Source organism: Poecile atricapillus, chromosome 4, assembly GCF_030490865.1.
Source record: "Poecile atricapillus isolate bPoeAtr1 chromosome 4, bPoeAtr1.hap1, whole genome shotgun sequence".
Lineage (NCBI taxonomy): Eukaryota > Metazoa > Chordata > Aves > Passeriformes > Paridae > Poecile > Poecile atricapillus.
This window is the reverse complement of record NC_081252.1, coordinates 35,937,975-35,963,531: the sequence shown is the minus strand read 5'-3', so window position 1 is coordinate 35,963,531 and position 25,557 is coordinate 35,937,975. Positions and strand designations below refer to the sequence as shown.

At 36.5% G+C, this 25,557-nt stretch overlaps 1 protein-coding gene across 8 annotated transcripts in view; it reads right to left on the bottom strand.

The window, feature by feature from the left end:
- RAPGEF2 (Rap guanine nucleotide exchange factor 2) overlaps window positions 1-25,557 on the bottom strand; it is a 183,096-nt gene that overhangs the window by 68,493 nt on the left and 89,046 nt on the right. For 6 of the 8 annotated variants that reach the window (XM_058837522.1, XM_058837521.1, XM_058837518.1 and 3 more), the window contains exons 5-6: window positions 20,658-20,733; window positions 18,304-18,471 (exon numbers count right to left, since the gene is read on the bottom strand). In XM_058837522.1, coding sequence (XP_058693505.1) covers window positions 18,304-18,471; window positions 20,658-20,733 — 244 coding nt within the window. Of the gene's footprint in view, window positions 1-865; window positions 934-1,755; window positions 1,784-18,303; window positions 18,472-20,657; window positions 20,734-25,557 lie in introns of those variants that run through there. The other 2 variants (XM_058837526.1, XM_058837525.1) reach the window with 2 other exon arrangements.

Here is a 25,557-nt window from a genome sequence, read left to right as displayed (position 1 = left end):
GCTGAACTGCTCACATTCCCATGCACATTCTAAGACACAGTAGTCAAAGAACACATATTTATAAATATTAATATCTTCTGAAGAAACAAATTTCAAGATTGAAAACAATATTGAACCATTTAAAATCTAGCACGAAGATTTAAACATTTTAACTGAGCAATAAGGTTCTATACATTTTTATAGAACTTACAGAACCTTTTTGTCATGCAAAACCTAAATTTCTAATTCCTGACACCTGAGGCCTTGTTAAATAATGTCTGCTCTTCTGCTTATGAATGCATTTTTCCCAAACAATAAACACAGGCAGCCTATGGGATTAAAGCATGACAAAGGTGTAGCTGACTCATGGGATCAATTAGAAAGCATCAGTACTTATGCCTTTTGTTCATTCCATGTTTTACGAACAGTTTCTGCATTTCAGCATAAGTGTATCACAGATGTTAAACGCCATGCTACAAGGCAACAGTACACTAGTACCACACACTAGGCAGAATAAATCTATTCTTATCATCACCTACAATTATATCACTTGTTATACAGCTTACATATTCCTTTAAAGTTTTAACAAATGCATAATGATTTTAACTGAATGCTCAAAGCTTCCAGCCCAACCAAAGTATGCCAGCATTTTTTCAGTAATTTTTTAACATTAAAAAGCACCTACAGAGTTGTCTTTTCTAAGCTAAACACAATTTCAAACACAGCCACCGACATTAACGCCACCTCAGGTACAGCTTTCCCTCCAAACCCGCTGTTAAACCCACAAGCAGGAAAGCCAGTCAGCAGGACGACAAGCAGTTTCAATCTCCATGCAGTTTGCCCATGACAGGTTATTGATAGAACAAACAGAATTTGCAATACTTACTGAGTGTTTCTCCTGCTGGCCCATAACTCCATGGTTAGCTGGGATTGCAAGTGGTTTCATAATGAAGAAACATAAGCTGAACTGAATTTACACATCATGTACCAATTTCTTATGGATGGCAAGTCACCCTCTACAGCATTAAATTAAAAAGAGGCGGAGGGGGTGAAACCAAGCTGGAGCTAAAAGTGTCACTACTGGTAAGCTCAAAACCCCCCTCGCACTTGTAGTGCAGAGCAGCAATCCGAATGACAGCGTTAGTCTCCATTTTTGCAACACTGAAAGTCTAAGCATGTCAGGACGTAGAGAGCCTGATGAAACCCTACATATCCAGCATCCATTCAAGGGAACAAAACCATTCCCTGAGCCTGAGGAATGGGAAAGGGAAAAAAAAAATAAAAAGGACGAAAAAAAAGCTAAAATGGCTGACTGCACAGAGACTCCCTGAAAAAGGCTTAATACAGTATTATATTGGTCAGGGTGCAGGAACCAGCCTCCAGCACTCAGCCAAGCATTGTTAATACTCCTGTTTCATTTGCAATCACACACTCACAAATGCAGCCTCCCCCCTCCTGCCACTACTACCCTCCACTCCCCCAAAATCAGGGCAGCGCACTCGAATAGGGACCTCCTCCCCTGGCTGCTAATGATGCTGACAGAGTAGTGACCAGTGATCTCTGTTCCACTCAGCTAACCAAGTTTGCACAATTAATCTCAGCAGCATGACATTGATGGACATTTAATTTTATGATGCCTGCTCCTCACAATCAAGACAAGCACTTCTACCGCCCAAAGAGCCAGCAACAAAAATACAACACAGTTACACACACAAAAACCCAGAGAATCATGAGTCTGAATGCAATACGCCAATATAATTACGTTATTGTGCTTACTTTGGAAGACCATGGCTGCAGGCAGTTGGCATAGCAACGCACAAGGAAAGCCATTTCCTGGGTAGAAAGAATGCTTCCTTTTCTAAATAAAAAATTCCTCTTAGGATACAAACGGCATTGCTGCTTCCTGCAGAAAGCAAAGACACTGAAGTCTGTCTCTTAACCTGCACACAGGCACACTCAATGCAGTTCGAGTGATGTAAGTGGATTTCTCTCTCTCTCTCTTCTCCCTCCCTCTCTCCCTTTATCCACCGAAATATTCGAGTCAAATGGAAGACACATTCCTAGAGGCTCGCCCCCTCTGATACTTAACTGTTTCACTCATTAAGGTAGAGATGGACAATGCAGATAAAACAGCAAGCTCCTGCCTGTGGCTGGTATCAGCCTCGGAAGATCAAGGCATCCCCAGAGGGGAGGGATCCGTTTGCTGCTGGCTCCTAAGAATATCACTGAAGTCAGGGTGGGAATGAGGACCCACGTTTACCTCGACAAATCCTGAGCTGAACATGACTTTTCAAGAAAATAATGCTAGAGAAGAGACATCACCTCCCTTCCCCCCCCCCCACTCCCCCCACCCAAAAGAGAGCTGCTGCAGAGCTCTAAACATTTTTATCACGTATTTACAAACAGTGATGAGCTCTCTCAGATTTTCAGCAGCTTCATCCTTTCACAGGCCAGAGACATCCATCCACAGGGTGTGGGAGGTACACGTCCAGACACCTTTAACGTACCATTTCAAGCCTCTCTGAATGGAGCTTCTGCTTCTCCTTATACATTGAATACACAAATTCTACCAAAAACACATGGGTATACAGACTGTGGAAGAGATTGACATAAATATGGCATTTATAATTCTCCCCTCAGAATGTACTTGTACCTTAAACTCAGAAATATCCCCCGTCACTCCTATCTATGCTACACCCCTTCTCAAGCTGTATTAGTAAAATCACACTGCAGAGGAGCTGAAATGCAACAGGGATGTGCTCAAGAAATAAATCTTCAGCCCCATATAATGCACCTCCTTAAGTGCCACAGGTTTGTACCACTTGACACAGGAGCAGCCAAGCAAGGCACATGACACACTTCCACAGGCTTCAACTTTAGTACAGTTCTCTGTGCCATCTTTACAACACATTCTTCAAAATCAGAAACCATCTGGCCTTTCAATAACTTCAAAGCTTTTTTTTTTTTCCCCAGCAAGGACAATAGAAGAAAATACTTAGCAGTTGTTACACAGGCAAAATACACAGGAAAAAACTGCATACTACAGAATATTATATCATACAATCTGCAGCTGCCTTCCCCCAAATTAACATGTACACTGATAATGAGTTTAGTTTGTTACTCATTGATTTCCTTCACTCCTGGCAATGATTGCTAGCAAATGAGGCTTTAAAATTAGTGGAAATGAATTCTAGTAATGACAGAGAAAATCCTGAAATAATCCAGTCTATTTTTTTGCAGAATTCTTTAATGGACACAGTTTCATATACAACACCTTTTAAATTCAATGTATTTACGTTTATGTGAATTTAATGACACTAACACCCTTGGTCTTCAGTATACTCTAAAATGTAAGTTATTCTTTAAATTATTCAATTACAACAATTACTTTAGAATTTTGAAAGTCTTTGCTATGTGCCAATGCAACTAACAGATGATTTTAAAACATTAAGTTATGCTTAAGCCTTGTAAAACAGTTTAATGCTCAGCACAATCAATTTTCTGATGAAGTGCTGATTAGAAATTATGAAGTCTAGGAAGCTTAGGCAAACCCCCTCTAGTACAAAATTTAAAGATACTACTTGTTAACAAAGCAATTAAAACCCTCTTCAGTTTGATTGGGTGGCCTTGTGGTTAACACCATGAGCAGAATTTGAGTATTTAATGCTCCTGTCAGGGAAAAAATGAAGTTTTGCCGAAACAGAAATATCTCCCCAGTGCAGGAAAGCAGCACATAACTTTCTGAAGTCCGTCACACACACAACTATCAACATGCATCCTTTTCTGCATCACTTAATATTTCCAGCTAAAATCCAGCATAGGTTTCTGTGCTGTAAGCCTTCACAAGTAACATGAAATCATGATTAAACCCACCAAAATAGTGATAATGAAACACAAAACTTTCATACAACATTGCCATGAAACACTTCCTTACTACTTGTGCTGTTCACCGCTACACACCTGCTGCTCATCTGTTAGTAAATTAAGCCAATACTTCATACATGAATGCAAAACTTTTTATTAACCTAACGAAGTTTAATTGATGTTCACATGCATCAGTTTGTGATTTCCAAAACAGAAAAATAAGCCTCTTTACATTCAAAATGTGAAAAGTGACATTTATGAAATTAGGTGAAGAAAACACCACTCACAGATAATTTGTGAGTCAAAACAGGTTTTTTTCCTCCTCAACTCCCACCATTTCCAGGTATGGTGCGATTGTACATAGTGTCCATTTTCAGTTCAGAAAATACTTACATATAATTTATTTTCATAAAAAAATAATTAAGGCAGAAGTCCAGTGAATTGTTACAGGTTACAGTGAAAAATTATTGGAATTCAAATCAGTGTAAGACATGAGAACAATATATTGTGGAAAGTTTATATCATACACAAGTACAAATACATCACAGAAAACAAACCTGCAACTTTCTGTTCATGGGTTTTTCAAAATCCATGTAAGAACTCCTTGCTTAGATTTAAAAGTTTGGGAGAAAAAAAAAGGCAAGACAGTTTTACAAATGTCTTTAGGCTATTAAAGTGAAATGCTAATAAACCTGACATGCAATAATTGCACATGATGAGCCATTCCTGGCTGCTTTCAAAATACTGTATTTAGTAAAAAAAAAAAAAAAAATCTAGCGTCCCTTTATGAGTCACAGAAAAGAATGTGAAAAAGCCATTTCAAAAGTTACTACAAATGCATGGACATCCTAGGACTACCCCATAGGATTAGGGATTTGGATTAGGGATTCTAAGCAGACATTGGTAGAGATCTCAGCAGCATGTATCATCTGACTGTAGTCTCTCAACTATTTTACATTCTAGAACACCATCTCACATGAATATCATTCTTCTAAGCAATGCCAACAGTGCCTGGAGTATTAAACCTTTTTAGGTTAATGACAAAGGCTGCAACAACAGATTACCTCAATTCCTCAATTTCTAGCAGCTACCTTAACTCAAAAGTATTTACAGAAGTACTTAAATTTTTATACTGATCACATACACAGAGACCATTCCTTTCCTGAAGTGCCTCAAAATCAGAAATTATCAGCACATTTTCCCCTTCCTTTTAAACGCAATATAAAGTATCATTTCCTTCATGTTCAAATACTTAGTCAAAAACCAACAGAACACTCTAAGGTCACCGAATTTACTGCCACTGCATGACTCCAGTAGCTAGAAAAAACACTCACAGTGAAGGGACAATTACACAGATATTACACAGCTGTGTAGGTGGAATAACAGACAGCTAAATTGAAGAGTGCAAGAATGCAGTACATAATTTTAAGGAAGATAAGGCAGAGCTATCGTGTCTTTCCCCCATCCTCCTCACTTGGAAAGAAGTGGAAGTTTAAAACTTAAATTTAAGCTCAGGGCCATTGGACACAATACTGCTACGCTCCCAGGAGTATGCTTCTGAATTTTATAATGCTGGTGTTCTCTGCCTCCTACTAACCTTACCAGAGAGATTACTATGTAACAATCTGTTGCTCCCATCAGACGGGACCAACTGAAACCACCAGAAACCCAGTACAGTAATTCACTCAAAATGCTATGATACATTAAAATGTCCCATACAATACATAAGTCTTATTCTAAAGTATTCAGACAAATTTACTGCCAACAATTTAAATCTCTGGGTCCGTATGACCTGATTTCAAGCGAGTTCCTATTTATCAGCATAAAGCAGATGTGGGACAGTCTAGGCATACCTATCCCTATTAGTATTTTCTCAAGAACTTTGAGAACTTTAAATAAATAAAAGTAAATTACCAAACGTACTCCAAGGTACTAAAATATCACTTTGGCCAAAACACATAAAGTAGTAGTATTCACCACATTATTTTTTTTGAATTCACAAGGCTGTGGCAGTGCCATCACTATAATGATGCTCACTGCAAAACTGGTGACACCAAAGCAAGACTTAAAATGGAGTGGTGTGTGCTGTTTTGATAACACATTTACTAATGCTACAGACCATTTGAACAAATGCCCTTCTGTTGAACTGCTCCTGCAGATGAATCTATAACCCAGATCTTTAAAATAACGACAAGCCCAGAGCAGTCAGGCTGGTGCCTCAGCTGGGTGGATGTGCTGTAGCCTGCCCATCTTCTCTCTGACAGCAGACTCATTTGTCACCTTGCGTGCACAGCTCTGCTTTCAGTACAGCAAACTTTTTATTTGCGTGCCATCCATCTTAAAATGGCAGCAGGTCATAGTATTCATCTAAAATACTTGTCATCAAATTCTCTTATGTTCAACTACTATGTTAGAACAGATATGAAGAAAACCTATGGTTGGTCACTCATCCAAAATGTGACAAGATATCCTATTTCCAGAATACCTAAATTAGCTTGTAGAACTGACTTCAGCACAGGCTCACCACAGCACCAGAGCACAGAAACTTTTCTCTGGACTCCATAATTTTTTATGCTCTTTATCTAGTAATGCTTTCAGGAAAAATAAATAAATAAATAAATAAACATATCTTTTGTGTTCCTGCTAGGTCAAAATCATATACAATATGTATATTTGTGAAGCCACTTTATGTGATGTTTAACTGATTTACCTGTGATTTTTACACAAAACAAAGCACTCATTCTTACACAAGCCTAAAGTTGAACAAATATCAACATGGCTTTAAAACTATACATTATCATTATTAAGCGTTAAACATTAGGGATAAAATTTGCAATATTAATGACTTCAGTTGGCAGATTAGTTTCATTTCCTTAACAGTTTCAGTACTTCAGAAGTGGAAAAAATGCATTATGTCAGGATAGATGGAAGTTTTTTCCCCAACATTTACAAAATTTTCTCATGTCGGTGCAATGACCAGATTTAATAATAGCATATTCATTACCTCGGAGAAGATGAGAACATGCTTTCTGGGTTTTTTTGCTTTGAGGAAAAAAGCATGAAAGCAAAACAGCAAAACCACTTTTAAGGTCAAGAACCATGATGTCAAGCATACAGGAGTAGCAAGCTTTCTTTACGAGATCTGAACAGCACTTTGACATCCAGAACTGCTGGGGACAAAGTTCACTACTGAGATACAAATTGGCCCACTGTCTTGGAGGAAAAACAAACTAACAAAATATCCACAGAAACTCCCACATATCATCCTGTCCCTACCAATTTCACAGCCGGGAATCCAGGGACACAAGTTCTTCACTTATGTGAAGCAACCCTAAAATTTCACATTCTTTGCTGTAGAACAACGTAGGAAAACTTTAAAGGTGGATGATTGCAAACCTCTTCCATGTGTATCCTACTGCTTCACTGTTAAAAGGTAAAAACAAAACTCAGCAATTTTTCTGAGTTTTTTGGACAATCAATTGTCCAAATTCTATATTGTTATGGTCAGTAGCAGCCCCACTGAAATGTGTTACCTGAAATATGCTGATGTATTTGCATTACAAGGATGATTGTTGTGGCACAGAAGTGAACATATCCGAGGCAGGGGAACAATTATTTAATATCTCAATATGAAATATTAATTGATTAAAAACAAACAAACACCAGATTTTTCAGTCTCGATAAATGCGAGCTGGTTTTCTATTGGTATTTACTGTTTATTTCTTCATTGGGTGACTTCAGCAGTAGTGGAGGGGCAGAATTTTTGTTCTAAGCTAATACAATACGCTTTCTAACAGTACGTTATTTAGAAGCTTTAAGGGAGAATCTGAAATTCTGTTCAAGGTGTAGTCATAGATAGGGCCAGCAGAAAACCACCAGAATATCTGTTCATCTTTTTTGATGTGTACTTGGACATCTCCCAGAGTAAGTTATTACTTATCTCTGGTGTTTTGAGGAAGTTTAACTTGGAAAGAGCTGGTTGCTGTTACAGAGAATTTTCACTGACTTCAGTTGTCTGTTGGAAGGAAATAACTCTTGTTTTTGTCTCCAGTCGTAGTCTCATGCCAAGAGACTCTCTGAAGAGCCTTCTCCAGGGGTTCCCAATTAAAACCAACACTGAAGAGTTTACCAGCGTAAGATCTTTTTCTTTTGGGAGAACTCTCTCCTCGTGCTCCTGCATATCCTCCCCTGTGTAATGCACCATGCACTAACATATCCTGAGAGCTTTGTGCCCTGCCTCTAGCAACTGTACAGAAATAATTTATACAGACCTTTTATCAGTAATAAACCCCATGCAATTTCACATGTCCTTTACTTTTAACATAATTATCAAGCAAAATGAGAAAAATTGGTTTTATATAGGAAAAAAGTCAAACCACGAGATTATATCCCTCAAATAAAGAGGACTTAATATAAAATTCTAAGAAATGCCCTTTCCCTTTTCTCTTCCTCAATCAAATAAATCAGGAAGCCAACTACCATCACTTTACGGACGTTCCATTTTGCAAACATAACACTACATTTGTTCCTTGTAATTACAAGATCAGTTACCTAGATATAAAATTGTTAAAGAAAAATAGGGAGAAGTGCACCTACCAGACTGAGTCTTGTTTGTAATTTGGTTCTATGCTGTTCTGCATTCCAAGACTGGTGTCAGAATTCTTACTTTTAAGTGAGGTCTTTTGTTCCACCACAGATCATTTGAAGACTTTAAAACCAGTTAGCTGCAGGCCTTTATAATTGCCAAATTACAGTGTTCAAGAGTAATACATAATTTAGATGTAAAAGGAGGAAAAGTAAAATATTTTACATTTTAGCACATCCACACACACATGAATATAAAATAATGCAAAACAGAGTGAGAACACAATCTGTACAGGTTTTCTTCCAGCCACACCTGCCAGCTGTTCCAGCTGCATGTCAAAACTTATACTGTCTGAAAATTCAAATATAATTTGAATATACTCAAACCTAAAGCCCAGCTCCCAATACGCATTACACATATAACAGAATACTAACACTTTAACTAGACCATAGCATTAAAAAAAGAAAGGTTTTTTCATGAGAAAAGCATTAAAAAAATCTTTCCATCAAAAAAGTATAAATACAAGGAATCTAAAAAATGTTTTAAAAGTATGTCTACACAACAGGATGGTGAAAGACGGGGAAAGGGTTCACACACAAACCTTTTGGCAAATTCAAGCTAACTATCTTAGGACTTGTTAGCTCTTCTGTACTGAACTGTCACCCAATGAAGGATGCAAGTAAATGCCATTGATAATGCACATCTACCCAATAAAATTGAAAAGGGTTTACCCATTACACATTTGACACACTCCAGCACCTCAATGTCCATTTTGTGGTGAGAGACCCAAAACTTGTCAGGGGATTCCAGGAGTGGCCTCACCAGTTCTGAGTATTAGGTGACAATCACTGATGATCCAACCTAGAATGCCATTTGCCTTCGTGGAACTTGGAACATTACATTTTCCCCATGTTTCAATTCTATAATTTCTTAGTTGCTTAGGATATTTTAACTACTAAATTTGTTATTTATTTTAGAGCTTTGAAATTCACTCAACAAAATGATAATTTTAAATTAGTCAAGGCAAACACAAGCCTTTATTAAAAGTACTCAGAAACACCTAATAAAACTAATAATGTCATCTTTTAGTCACCATGTCAAGTTCAGGTTACATAACAGTGGCTCAGATGCTTGGGAAAAAAATTAAATGACAGCTTCTTTCCATCGCTTAGTGGGCAAATAATTGCATCACTACTATCACTCATGATACTCGTCTGTACCGAAATGCCATCATTAAAAGGATCTGTATTGGCATTCCACAAATATAATATGGCAGATCCTATTTCCCCATATGTACTTTACATACAAACAGCATTTCTAACTGAACAACCCCATGTTAGCAAGAATATCCTTTCACACATGTATATATTTGCTTTTTTAATTTTCCTCAGCTCTAATCACAGAGTCTGCTGAGTTGGAAGGGACCCACAAGGATCATCAAGTCCAAATGGTGGAAATTCAATATTTTTATTTAGTTACATTGTGCAACGATCAATTTAGAAAAGAGTAACAAAAAAAATACTCTTCTGCTGCATTAACAACTTTCTGCTTTGATGACATACATACTCACATTTAGTTCAGAAAAACAATCCTTTATATAAGATAAAAGCACATCACAAATCAGTAGCAGCAATAAAATAATGTCACTCTGGAAAATCTATGCTATTATTAAACAGAGTTTTACATATGTGTGGTCATAAAGTATTGGCAACTCTACAAGCTATAAACAGGACCTAGTGTCATTAACATGTAAAAAAAATATCAAAAACCTCAGAAATATTACTGACACTTCAGTTGCAGTAAATACTGCATAGCTTCAGTGTTTCTCTTTGAGTTTCCAAATCTAATCAAAATTACAAATCCAGTTATGACATCAATGTGAGCCCTACCAAAGGGAATGGAAGAACAGTAAATCCCAATGGATATAAGAGTTCTGCAGTAAGGATGATGTAATTTACAAAAATAGACAACCTCTGACAGAAGCTGCAAGTTGAGTAAATAACACACTGCATGTCATTAATTTTGCATTAGCTTGCCAGTAGTCATTACTAAAAGGATGATGAAGTAACAATTTTGCTTTGCTTTGGGTGCTACACAAAACAAAATTATAGCATTGCTCATATATTAATAATAATACAAAACTTTATACATAACTTGAAACAATAACAGTCCCTTAAAACACGGATGAAGGAAGGAAGCAGTGAGGCTAAAAAGGTGGTGTTTTGCCAGAACACACAGAACACAGCGATGGGAATTACTTATTGCCATTACAACATTAGCAGTGGATGTTCCCATAAAGAAACATCCATCTTCCATTAAAAAAATGGTTACTGTGAGCTGCCCAAATCATCTCAAGCATTAAATTTCGCATTTAAGGTAAAATGATCCCACAGTTTTTGTAGTGTCTCACTTCAAAATGCACCTAACACGTATAACACGGTCACACTCCTCAGGAATTAACATTACTGGATGTGTTCAAATATAAAGACTATGTATATCTATTAAGTATTTTGTATTACTTCCCATTATGATGTAAACACCAAGCTCATTTGAAATCATGAGTGGATCATCACCATCATGGAATAATAAAAGCAGCTGCTTTTGAAATTACACACTGGATTTTGCAGATGAAGAAAAGCAACTTAAATATCCTTCCTGGTAAAAGTACACTTGAACTTGGCAGTGCTAAGAACTAGCCCCTTTCCTTTATTAATGGCACAACCAATGTATTTTATTTTTCAACATGAATGTTAGAAATGTTAAATTATTTTATACTGTTTTGTTATTAATAGAGACAAATTTGTCTGGGCAAACAAGCATGCATTATTTATGCTAATGTGTTTAAAACTTTGCATACCACGCTCCTTCTTAGCAGCAATATTCTGCAAATTTAGGTGCATACACCATTATGTTTTTCTGCTGACATTACTTAAATTAATTTGTGTCATAACCAGGAACAGACTGAGTTCAGTTCAACTTTTATTTATGTGAGGCAACCTTCTTGCTTTCATTTTGCATAAACCACAGAGCAGCTTCCTTCCTCTTCACATTTTTCTTGTATCTGGGGAAAAATCTGTTACCAAAATTGTATCTATTTAAATAGGTCCAGGTACCATAACTCATACAAGCCTCTAAAGCCAAAACCCTCAAACATCCTGTGCTCCAAACATTTCTGACAACCGAAGTATATTTGTCCCCACTTGTTTCCCTGGCCACTTTTTTCCTTTGTAAATACACTTGCAACACTTCTAAGGTCAAAGATGCTTAAAAGATTGTTTTTTCCTCCAACCTCTCCACATCCTTTACAGCTTTTCACAAAGTCAAGCTTCCACTGTGTCCACCATACCTTCTTGCCCACTATCAAATAGTCCTATCTTGTCCTATCAAACAGTTTTCTTAGACGTGGTTCTTTCTTCCTGAAGGCAAGCTTTTCTTATTGTTAACGTGAATACTCATGATTGACTCTGTTGTTTGTTTCTTGTTTTGTTAAGTGATCTTGTATTAGAAGTTCTTGGTATTTCTAAAAATCATCACGAACATTAAAAGCTGCAGCTTGAAAGATTGACAGTGTTCTTTTAAACAGATTTCTTGTAGATGGGTATCTGGCAACTGTTTCTTTCTGATTCAAACTAATTTAAAACAACTGAAATGCCACAAGACAACTAAGAACTTTATGATACTGGCATCGATTTACTGTGTAAAATATAATGCACTAACTTGAATACAGTGTATCAAGCTACATCACAGTACTGCAAAGTCCACAATGTTGAAAAGCAAGTACATATGAGTACTTCATGATCATGATCATATGTAGTGTGGTCCATGGAAGGACATGCAGCAACATGTATTTTACAACATATGACATAAGCAAACAGGCAGAGAAGCAATGGTATTTTGCTGGTTTTTAACATTAAACCTCATCCCATATTATACTGGACTTCTGTAACAAAGTGCTAAAAATTGAATCAATTTCTTAGAATTTGCATTCACTCTGCTAACAACCAGAAAATACTGCATGTCATCTTATAAACTTCCACATCACTTCAGTAGCCACACACTGAATAAAGGAAAATGACCAGGGTTTTGCATCAAATAAAGGCAGAAAGAAATAATGTGGCTTTTTTTTAAAATCCTTCCTAAATGTAGCAATATGATATACAAAGGTTTTATAATGTCATTTTGAAGACAAAAGGAAGGCGAAGGCAAATTTGTTTCATAAAACAGAACAAACTGAACATAAATTTTCAATCCAGGTATTTTAGATTCTTGGCAGACAATGGGAATCCAAACCTTATCAGGAAAAAAGAAGGCTGCTTTGCCAGTGCTTTGCACTATTAGTTTTAAGAGAAGTTAGAGGCAGGAAGAAAGTTTTCTACAATTTGCTAGTAAATGAGTAGGCTCTTGCCCTTTTCTAAAAATAGCGCACACACACACACACAAGCTAGAAAAAACTCTATGCTTATTTTTTCAGGGAGTCATGTCTGCAGATCAGATTTGACTCAGCAACATTAGACATGGTATAATTTCCAGCCCTCCTCTCATTCACATTTTCAGTCAGCTCCTTCAAATAAAATCCATAAGGAATACTTGTCTGCACTAAACACATCTCACAAAGCTCTACAGCCGTGTGTGAGGATAAAATTGTTACATGCCTGTAGCTGGGGTAGAAGCCGGGGTTATTGATGGCTCCATGCCCACCGCTCTTTTCTTTCCAACACCGGATAAACGGATTGTCACCCCACGTGAATCTCAAGCTGCATGGGATAAGGAAGGCTACTAAAGGCAGAGAGGAGAGAGCCCTTTTGCAGTGATTTCAGCAGCTGGCTATAGAAAGACTGGCTGAGAATGCACTGGCAGCAAATTTTGTAAGCCTGTTAACTAATTCAAATCTAGAGAGATTCACATAGAGTAAAACACCACACACCATCATTCTGTTCAGGGCTATCTGCAGGTGCTTCAGCACTATTCTTACAGGCCTACCTGCATCTCTTTAAATATACCCCAGTAAGATTTGATACTCTGCCTTTAGAATGTAAAGCCTACAGTATAGACTAGTAAAAGCCCACATCTCAGTTTACACAGAGACACAGACTATCACAAACCAGGGAGGTACAAATCACTACTTGTAATCTCTGTGCCACTGAAAAACAGCACCTAATTTTGTACAAAGTGTTTTCCTTTATGAGCTTGTGCCAGTTTATGCCAAATATTCCATACATTATACACAGAATAACCAGCTCAGCAACACTCAGATCAAGCATGACTAATTCTTCACAGATGCACTGAGGCAGCCACAAATTTACTGGCAGTAAGATATTACAAGAAAGTCTACCCTTTTTTAAAATCGTTCCACAGATGACTATTCACTTTTAAGGTATTTAAACAAAAAAACAAAACAAAACAAACAAAACAAACAAAAACAAAACAAAAAAAAACCCAACCCCAAACAACAGTCTAAAGCAAAAGTAAAACCATGTAGGCTCTCCAGAGAATGGGTTCACAGTTGTTTCAGTCAAATCATTCTAAACAAAGGCTTTGTATGGAAAATACGATGTAGGCTTCAGTATAGGTAGAAATGAAAATCCACATTTAGAGGAGTTAAAATCCTATTTATGCTATTAAGTAAGGAGGCATTAACACTAATCTAGTTAAAGATGTTTCTGACACATGAGAAGCACAAGCAAATATTTTCTAGATTCAAGTGAGAGAAGCTGAAACTTACTGGCTTTTTCTTTTTCTGAAAAATAAATTATCAATTTCACCCAACTATATAAGGTAGTAAATAAGGATGGAATTTTATCTGTGTGATAAACCACATTTATTTTATTTCCATATACTACAAAGTTCCCATTTTCCTTACCCTAGGAATCACCAACACTTGTTCCAAAAGTAACATGTCTAAGTATGATACTCAACATTAAATTTCACTTCAAATGATCTTTTGAACATTAGGATAAGTTATAGAATACTAAAAAGTATTTCAAAATCCTACCATAATTTGAGAAGTAAATTATCACTCAAACACAGTATTTTAGTAACCATAGGTTACTTAGGATCATGCCACTGAAAAAACTGGGGAGCACTGATCTGAAGGTAAGGAACTGAGTTCCTAGAAGAAGTGTACTATACGTTTTGAAGAAAGAGAACATTTCAGCCCAGAAATCACTTGGCTATGATACTGGAAACATATTGACATTTGAACCCTCTAAGTGTCTTAAATAAATTAATTTAACAATGTGACAAAGGAGGAACTTGTAAAATAAATTCATTTCGTGACAAAAAAATATCCTGGGAATTGACAAAAGCAATGTTTGAAGGGGAAACTTTTAACCTAAAAAAACTAAATAGTCTTAATTTGTCTTAATTTGTTTTCATCTCTAACACAAGAGATTTCTCAAGCATAAAAGTGGGGACATTTAACAATTTGGTAATACACATTCTTATCAAACACTGTATCTTATGGATGCTCAGTATTTATTTATTTTGGCATGAACAAGTGCAACTGCAAATGCTACTTAAGTTTAAAAGATGCCACTCAGATCTTCAGATAATTTTGAGTGTATCTGAGGTCTGATATCAGGAAAATTCCATATTTTGTTTGGTTTGGTATCATTCCAAGATACTTGACTTATTTGGGTACCTTCTTCTCCCTAGCTTGGCAAAGCTGTGTTTCAGATGATGGCCATTTAAATATACTTTGCCTACAAAATATGTAGCCTCTTATACTTAGTTATACTGAGTCAGTATGAAACATCAGAATGGAAGACAAGCAAGAAACACCATGGCAAAGCCTTTTTTAGTTTCTTTACTGCTCATCCTGTCACACTCCATTTCCCCATTTTACTGACATACAGGTAAGAAATGGTGACAGGGGGTCAATTTTTTACGTTAAAATCAAAGATCAAGTCCTCTGTTTCATGAAGGAGATACTTGAGTAAAGTGTCTGCCAAACACTGAATATGTGATGTGCACCCTTTGTTTATGGTTCTCATTTCCTACACATCACAGGATGTGCAAACAAGGAAGGTCAATCAAGCTGGACAAGAGACATTGTGCTGTTGGTAAATTTCACCCTTATGTAAGTATTTTTATATCACACTGAGATTGCTGAACTGTCAAAGCAAAGGCTGGAAGGCAATTTTAGTCATCATGTCGCATCAGTATTTATGATATCACACCGCAAACCCACAAATAAATTGTTAGTGGACCATACACAGTAAGTTACAATACCTGAGGTTTAGTGCATTCCTGTGAGCCAAAATGAAATGAATGCCATATAGGAGGAAAGGAAAAGATGAACATTATCAGACATGCCATAGTACATTCCACCACTATGAAGATAATGTTAAAATCATGTTAATGAGGGTCCACCAACCCATACAAGTTGGCTCTACTGCAGAAAGCCATGCTGCAACTGAGAACACTGCATTCAATTTTTAATTCTTGGAGAGCACACCATGCATCTGCATTTCATCTCTACAACTCACTCTATGCTTTTATGATATAGAAAAGTTTCTTCAGAAAATACTGTTTGAACCTTCTGAAGAAAAGCATTCAGAGGCTACTGCTAATAATGCATAATTATTTATCAACAACCTAAATAATTTTACATGCTGATTCTACGGATTTAGGGTAAAACAGAAGAAAATTACACATTATGAAGATTTCGAGGCTACTATCAAAGCAGTTTTATTACTTTAAGTCTCATATACATAACACCTAAACTAGAACACATGCATATGAAAGAGCAAACTTGAAAAAAATTATATCATATTAAACCTTTTTCAATTTAACTTAATGCTTCCATCTTTTTTTGTCAAAAATTAAAGAATAGAAACAAAGACAACACCCTGACAGATGCTGACCAAAGAATGGATGGGCAACAAGTCCACAAGATATGTGCTATAATATGTCTTGAATTCCTTTATGAATACAAAAAAATCCTGCTTTTTTTCAGTCAATTTTTCAAGAAATTAAGACCAATAAAATGAGGTCAAAGGACATAAAATCAGAAGGGTGAAAAGACAACGCAGCCTATAACATGTATGGTTAAAGCAACTGAAGTAACATTGCCAGAAGAAGTGAATGAGAGAATAATGTCTACAAGATCACCAAATACTGTAAAAATAGGGGGAAATGGACCAGCATGAAGAGTCTTAACTACATTTTAAAACCCGTTTGAGCTTATTTGACTCTATTTGCCTTGAAAAAAATAATAAAGCCAGTTAGATGCATTATATTACACTTTGAAAAGCAACATTTGACTGCAACTATTGTAAATTTTACAGTTTATTTGGCAATCTCTTCCATCTTAATATGAAATCTGGCTTGCAATGGATTTCCCAGCACATACACAAAACCATTATGAACTTGCACAACAGAATAGCACAGGATGGACTTTTGCTTTTAGTACCAGTTAAGCTTCCAAAAACTCATCAGGCACACCTAAAGTGAAATTTATACAACAGCAAGGACTGTGTAACCTAAATATTGCCCTTCTAGAGTTAGGTACAAATCACACTACCACTGTTTGTTAAGCACAACACACACACGTAAATAATATGAACAAAAGTAAATCTTTCTGTAATTCCTACAAAGTACAATAGCACTTTATTTTATTTTTTTTTTTTCCAAGAAAGGCCAGTAAAATATTTTATCTTCAAACCAAGTGAACTGGCTCAATTTGCCTTAAATTTAGAGCCAATTAAAACTGCACTGAAATTTAAACCATTGAAAGCTGTTGTATAAACAAAACTAAACTGTTGGCATAAAATGTAATTATTCAAGTCATGAGGAAAAGCCTGTATAATTAACAGATGTAATCAAACATCTACACACTTATAGACACACATTGAATATACAGTGAACTGGCAAACAAGTCAAGGAATAAGGGTAAGGAAGGAAAAATTGAAAAAGCTAACAACTGCATTGTACCAAAGACGGCATTTAAAAAACACTAAAGCTCTCATCCTGCAAATTTTTATGTATATGGCTTACACTGTACAAAATTCAGCCTATGGAACTCAATGAGATTAAATATGCACAAAGTGATTTATGCCCTTGCCTTTATGGTTCTACCAGATTTAGGGCTTAAACAAATAAATGAGAGCCAAAGACAAACAGCTTTTCCAGTATTTTGCTCACAGTTGGAATCAATACAAAACAAACATATTAATCTAGTGGAGCTTTTCTCAGTTTAAAAGCCATATAAAATATTTTGTAGAATAAGTTTTAATTATTAGTTTATTTTCATCTCAAGAGAAAGTCTGGAAACATACATAGATTCCCTCACCCCCAAAAGCAATCAAGTAAAATGACCAAATGATTTCCTCTATGATGGGCCAACTATATAGCTCACTAAAATCCAAGTATAAAGGGCAAATACCAGAAGAAGTTAATTTAAATTTTACATTTAAGTTCTCAATTCCAAAAAGAAATGACAAATTTAACCAAATTTTGTGTACTACTATGCAGCACAGTCCTCTCCAGGCAACACCTGTTATCACATATGTGAATGAGTGCTTCACTAACTGACCTTTTAACATAGTACACAAAACTAATTCTACTGCAACTAAATAGCAAAAGGAAATGAAAACAGAATTTCCTTAACAATTTCTCATAATGATCAGAACATTAAAAATTTATACATGACATTCACAGTCATAAGAAACGTACTTTCAGCTCTGAACTAAGATGCAAGCTGCACACATCCACGTACTGATGGAGCCACATTCACAGTTATTTTGAAGGGAAACCTCCCCACAGAAGCACACATGAAAGATACCAGCAAGTTTAGCCATTTTGACTGTTATTTTCACTATTTTGACTGTTATTTTCACTAGCTTTCCTGTGAACCATAAATCCAGACAGCTTACCGTATGGTAGCCTCTAGGTAGAGGTGGCTTCCCCACAGGATAAGGGTCAACAGTATCAATAATTGTTTGTCGCTCCCCTTTCTGGTTGATTTTCCTGAACCTTCTTCGAGATTGCCTGTGAGATGCTTGACGCTGGAAATACTCCTCATTTTCTTCCATGTAATCGACCTACAACAGAATCAAGACAGTACGTCTTTCCCCATGTGTCTTTCCCCACAAGAGAGAAAAATGCTTCTTGTTTGAAACAGAAGAAATCCTATTTTCAAAAAACAGCAGCCAACTTTTAATTTCCTGTATTTTCAGTACTAAATGAAAAAACTTCAGCACTACTAAAAAAAAAAAAAAATAGAACGTTACTATGAAAAGGATCACTGAATATGATCACTTTTCAAAAATGACAGAAGAAAAATTCTCCCTTCCGCACCCCTTTCTCACACTTGTAGAAATACAAACATTTCACCATCAATAAATTACAGAAAGAAAACTGGTACAAGAGAACACTTGCCTGTTTCACTATTGACATTTATTCAGCATCTTCCCTAACCAATCTATAGTAAAAGCTTCACTCCTCAGGCAGGACTTGTTTTATTATTTCAAATATTTTGAAGGCATAAAAGGATTTCTAGTAGACTGGATTTATGTGTAAAAAATCACTTCAAAACAACAAAAGGGAGAATAAAAAATACCTATTAGGAATATCCTAATATCAAACTTGTCTTCTCAGTTTCACTGCCTACAGAATTTGAAGACCACTTTACTACACAACAGTATGCTACCATGAAAGTATCTGAACTAATAATCCTGGTTTGCCTGAAAGACAATGATCTTTTTGTAGTAATTTGGCTGAAAATCAACATCTCTTCTGTGTTCAGCCTACTAACAGAAACCTTACTCGAGTTATTTAAGACTAACAAGGAAATGAAGAAAAAAATCGCATATATCCCTATACAGCATTGGCTATACAGGGAGACTCAACCAATTCCTGTTATTCAATTCCATCCCTCAGAATGAGAGATGAGGCACCTCACAAGGCTCCTGCATATTTTCCAACGAGGAAAAGAAATGTTAGACAAAATACTCATGTGAATTTGCAGCTTCTCCGTGTCAGAAGTGTCACACATCAGTCAGCCCATGTGACTAAGTACAGCTTTCAGTGCACTGACTCAAACAGATGAGCACAGTCCCTGGTTCACCAGAAGAGCAGGCAGTGTTCACCCCCTCTGCAGGTTGTACCTACTCGAGGTCTGACACCTCCACACTGACACTCTGCTACACCTCTTGTGTGCCCAAACAACTCTGGGGATAGCATTCTTTCTAGTCCAAGTACATTCCATTTCTATTCCACTAAAAGTCTGAGCGAAGCATTCAATTTCATCTTTCCAAAACTGTAGAGTTTACATTTTTTGGCAAACACATGCCTCTGACCCAACATTATCCATCAGTCCACAACAACGTGTTGTTTAGTCATCTCCTTTCCCAATCTTTATACCTATCTTTGTACCACTCCTCCTTATAACTTAACAAGGAATGCACGTGAAAAAGACAGACATTCACACAGGTACAACCAGCGAAATTGTATACTTCTAGAGAACAAAACTGGGACAACAAAATTGTTTCCCAAATGGTCAGATCTGAGTTACACAAACTGGTAACAAGTACAATCCTAAAGTAACACTGCATTTTTCTGAGCTTCTGTAAGTTTTACTGAAACTTTGTTATTTTTAAGGAAAAAAATGGTTAGCGTCACAGTCTATATTTGAGCTATCTATATGGCTTAGCTAATTGTCTTGCCTATATTATGAACTGATCTGTATCTCTGTGACAGAGAGGAAAAAAAAAAATTAGCCCATCGATTTTGCATTTGTTCAGACGATGCACCCTGAGGTGACAACTGAAACTTTTAAGCCTGTGAACCCTCAGTGACAATGTTATGCCACTGGACTACAGCAGATGCTGCTAACAAAATACCCTCACCTTCACCCAGGAAGATTGGCAGAACTTAAAAACCTTCAAATTTATTCTTAAAAACCTGAGATGGTTGAGATTAAAATTAATTCAAACATTAATTACTTAAACTAACCTGACACTAATATTTTAAAGTATCTATGTTTACCAATCATAATGAAGCTGCTTAAAAAAAAAAAAAAAACCACTAACCATTCTAGCAGAAGAAAACTTTACTTTTACAAGAAATCTGAAAAAGTAAATGTAAGAACAATGTAAATTATAGGTATGACATTTTCTATTTATTAAAAGATCATGTTGAAACCAGAAAATCATAAGTCTTATTGGTAGTTGAAGTGTTAAAAGCTGGCCTGTAAAATTTGAAAGCAACTGACTGAAAATATTCTTACCACAATCATTTCAGATGGCTCTAAAACAATGCATTCACATCCACGTCTGAAGCTGCCGGCAGAACGCTTGCCAAAACTGAAAAACAAAAATATTTCAGTTAGAAAAGGAATCAGAGCTGTAACAGAATTCATAAGCATATTTACATCTTATCCAGATATTGTAAAGCAGAGAAAAAATGTACATACCTGTGCACAATGCAAGTTTCGTGCATATGTCCTTTGACAATTAACTGAGACCCAAGGACACGGAGAGCTGTCTATTTTGTATTTACATGGTTTCCTAAGAATATTTGCTAAATAAGTCTATTAACACCAAAACGAGTGTCAATCAAGAGCTGTCTACTGAAGAGGCACAGTTGATTCTGAACTGCATTAGAGAGTTTGATCTAGTATCTCCTGGCATTACAGTATTAAGTTACCTAAGCTATCTGCATTTCTTTACTAAAAGCTAACTGGCATACCAAAGAAAGAATTAAAAGGCTGATCAACTTCAATTAGCTCTTTTCTACTTAAAATGAATTAATAAAATAAGAAGATGAGTGAATTCCCAAATTGAATAGATGAGGACAAAAGGTTGTTCTGCCCTTTCATGAGATATTCTCATCACAGTGCAATAATTAAACATGATACTATTTTGTTCCCTGTAAGAAAAAACTGAAGGGTTTTTTATTTTGGCTTCTGGAGCGCTCTGCCTGTATTAGATGAATTGTGCATCTGCAGGGTTCACTGCAATGAATCCTCAAAGTGCACATATAAAGGTGGAGAGCAGAGAACTAGTACATGATTCAGTGAAATCCAGGACCTTTACAGTTAGATCCCTAATCATAGACCATCAGAGTGGAAGAAAAGCAGCTACAAAGCAGCAACTACAGTTTGCTTCAGGGCTGTGCAATTCTTCCTCCAGGTAAGAATGCCAGACCTTTCCCACTGCAGACTGGAGGGCAGGACAGACACCAAAATTACTGCAACTGCACGACCCCTCTTTAGGTCTGCTGCAACCAATCCACCCTAAAATAGCTGAGAGACAATATAACTCTTTGGCTTTTCCCTTTCTACTACTTGGCACTGTGCAACAGACATGGGAAGCCTTCCTGTCTGAAGCCCCCAGGGCAACACCTTGAAAAACAACCTGAACTCAACAAAACTGTAGCATCTGAATTTTAACCAGTGCTGGCATGTGGTAACACACTGAAGCTACAGTGTTTGTGAAAGGTAACTGTTTTAAGCTGTATTTCCTAACTCACAAACTGCAGTTCACACATCATTCAGAACAGTCTATCTAGCCAGTTCATATCTATGCTCCTGTCCTGCCTGGCGATTAGTTGAAATGAACAATTTAACTGCTACCCCAAAGGCTAATCTCTTGACAACAGCACATTTATAGGCTGAAAAAGAAGGCAGTCAGATATTGAAAAGAAATGCCAGCTGTGCTTATTCATCAAAATAATAATCGCATTTAATGGTACATGGGACTTTTACAATAGAAAAAATTTTCCAGAATACTAGGCCTCTTGAAAAGAAATATTCAATAAAGAAGTATCTGGACAAAATGCTTATTTTCCTGGAGGCAACCACACGCTTCATCCTACAGTCCAGCAACAAAACACAGTGCTCTTTACTCTACAATACCATCTCGAATTTTATACAATTTCAACTACTCTTAAAGACACCAGAAAATTAAGCCATTGTACTGATTCATTAAACTCTTGTACAAGTGTCAAAACTTATTTTCTTGGCCAATAGCCTGATTCATACCACAGTTCTTCCTTAGAGGCAGAAAGGAGGAATAAAGAAAGAGAAAGCAAATCAACTCATTGATTGAAAAACAAAAATGCCAAAAATGGTGATTAATAAGTCAACTTATTTGATATTCTAGTTGGAAGCACAAAGAAATATTCTCTTCCCACTTAGAAAACACACACTGCAGTATTTTTGACAACCCATTTTTGTAGCCTCAGAGCAAGCACTCATTTCAACGGAAAATGCATATACACTTTTCAACTCCACCTTTCTTCTTCCTCTATTGCTGTCTGTAAGTATCAATTTAAACATTCTGTCTGTTGCTAATCACTGCTGACATGCAAAGGTTTCCAGCTTTAGCAAACATAGTAAAAACAAAAAGCTGTGGTTTGGATGTGCTTTTCTATTCTAGAATGACTTGTTTAGAGTTCACCTTTTAGCACCAGAGAGGAGGTAGTCAACATATTAAGATAGAAGGCATGAATTCAGTTACTGTAAAGAAAATTCTTGATTTCTGCCCCCAAGTAACACACTGGTTCTCACAGCAAACAGCTACGCCATTCCTGGACTATTCAGACTCCTATGACAGCATGAAATTCATCAGAACAGACAGTGCATCACATGTATATATATTATCTTTGACCGAAGATCACAAGGCATTTCAGGCTGCAAACAAGCTCTCTAAACTTTGTGAAGTGCTGTAAAAAAGAAGACAAGTAAATCAAGGCACAAGAAAGTTAAATGACCTTTCAAGCGTTGCAGTTCTCAGATGGCCACACCAGCTAAATCTCCTGACTTCCAATCTCTGGTGAAAATTCACCACCAGTGAGGAATTCACATGACCAGTGAAAATTAGAGAACTCTCTTGTTACTGCATCTAGGCACTTCAGAATGGCCCATCTCTGACTGTGGTAGAATGTCCATCAGAGCGGTGGATAACATCTCTTGCAGAACCACACTCATTCTTGTTTGACATGGAGCTCTGAGAAACAACTCGCATCTTAGGGCACTGCTAGTCCTGCTGTTTCAATTCATAAGACTGACATCAAAGTCAGTAAGTTATATCTGAATTAATTTATCAGAGTTTCCCACAAGAGCAAAAATAAAAGACACACAAAAAATTACTCCAGTGACACTCCTCCAAAAAGCCTAGCTGCAGATACTATCCACTCAGTAGAGGAAGCCAACAAACAAACTCAATTTACTTGAAAACCTGTTATTTGAAACACTAGCATGCAATAAGAAGCAGCAAATACCTAACACATGATACAGTCTGTTTACTGAGCTGATAAAAAAAAGTCCAAAATGTAAAACCTTTCATAACATTCGTCATTATAAGAATGTGAGGCACTGGAACAAGTTGCCCAGAGAAGCTCTTGATGCCTCATCCCTGGAATTGCTCGAGACCAGGCTGGATGGGGCTCTTGAGTAACCTGGTCCAGTGAAAGGTGTCCCTGCCCATGGCAGGGGATTTAGAATTATCTTTCAGGTCCCTTCCCATTCTGTGATTCTCTGAAATACCAGAAGACGACCTTCATACAAGGAACTACAAAGCAGCCATGTAACCTGGCTTGTGGGAGGTATCACACAGCAACAGTGCCAAGCAAATAAAGTTTCAATGGAAGAGCTAATAGATTATCTTCTTAATATCAGCTCTATTTCAATAACTTTGAGTAAACAATATTCTTTACAAAATTTTGATGCCAGACTTTCCACAGAAAGTAAGTTTGACTACCCAGATTTCTCACAAAATAGTCAGCATGAGTACTGGCTAGCTAAAGTACAATGTAGCCTTTATTACCAGGTTACAACAGATTAAGGACTTGACAAATTCACTTCTTCTCTTTTTGTAGGGTGAGATAGGCCTGTGCATATACAGACCTTATGCTTAAATCCCATTTTTGTTTTTAAAATGCAGAAGATAATTTTACATGATATATACTTCACATTTGGTTGGATCATATCATTCCTTAATAATTTAAACCAAAATTGTCTTATTAAGCCTTATTAATTTCAACTCCTAAATATAGCTTGTTTGCAACTACTGAGTCAATGTTACACCTGAAAGAACCACAGATATGCAACTATTTTCTCTAAATTGGTGTGCATAAGAGAATTTCACCAAAGGAAGATAAGGCACTTTAAATCTTTGCAACTGTAGCTGTCAATATGGGATGCAGAGATTATAACAGTAATTTAGATAGCCAGAAGGGCTGCCTGGGCAGGATATTGCTGCCTCACCTAAATTCCCCAGAGAACCTTGTTTTGCAGCAGCTGTTCCAACACTTTTCTTCCCTGCTACCACATAAGCTCTGACTTGAAGTTCCCCAAGTACTAAGCTTCACAGATGCTCTCCTCAGTACCTGTCCTAGAGATAATTTCACTTCTGGAGTCCTTTTCTATCACAGTACTTGCATTCCCATAGGGATACTGAATGCATGATGTGAATATAAACCTACTTTAATTTAAATACAACAACAACAACCACCACCCCCCCAAAAAAACAAAACAGAACAAAAAAACCCAAACACAAACCAAACCAAAAGAAAAACAATCCAAACATAAACAACAGCCTAAAGATATAAAAACAGTACTATTTACAGGAATCCACTTTACAGTGGACAGCCAGGTATTTTCCCCAAGCAATTTCTTCCTAACTATACTTCTTCCTTTAAACAATTGACGGAAGTTTAATTTCCCACTTGACTATTCAAAAGCATTATTTACAAATAAAGTCATTAGTATTAAAAAATCTGTTTTTTCTCACTATGTATTAAAAGCAGGTTATTTAACCCATGTAAGTAGTTTACAATTTCATTCACTTTTTAATGCATTCTTAAATTGAATTTACACTGATCAGAGATGACAGTTCCCTTATCCATAAGTGTTTCTTACTACATACATTTCTCAGCTTACAACTTGTTATACTGAAAACATACGTAGCTGGCTAAAGAACAGAGGTATCAGTTCTCAGGTTTCATGCTTATTAACAGAAGACAAGTTTTAAATGAAAATTAAGGGCTTCATGTTCCCCAAGTTTACACTCTCAGTTTTCATTAAAGAAACTCTTCTCTATTATGAAACTAGAGTAGTTTAAATATGCCTGCAGCTAACAAACAACAACAGATTAATTTAGGACCACTGTCTGCATTTATTCCCC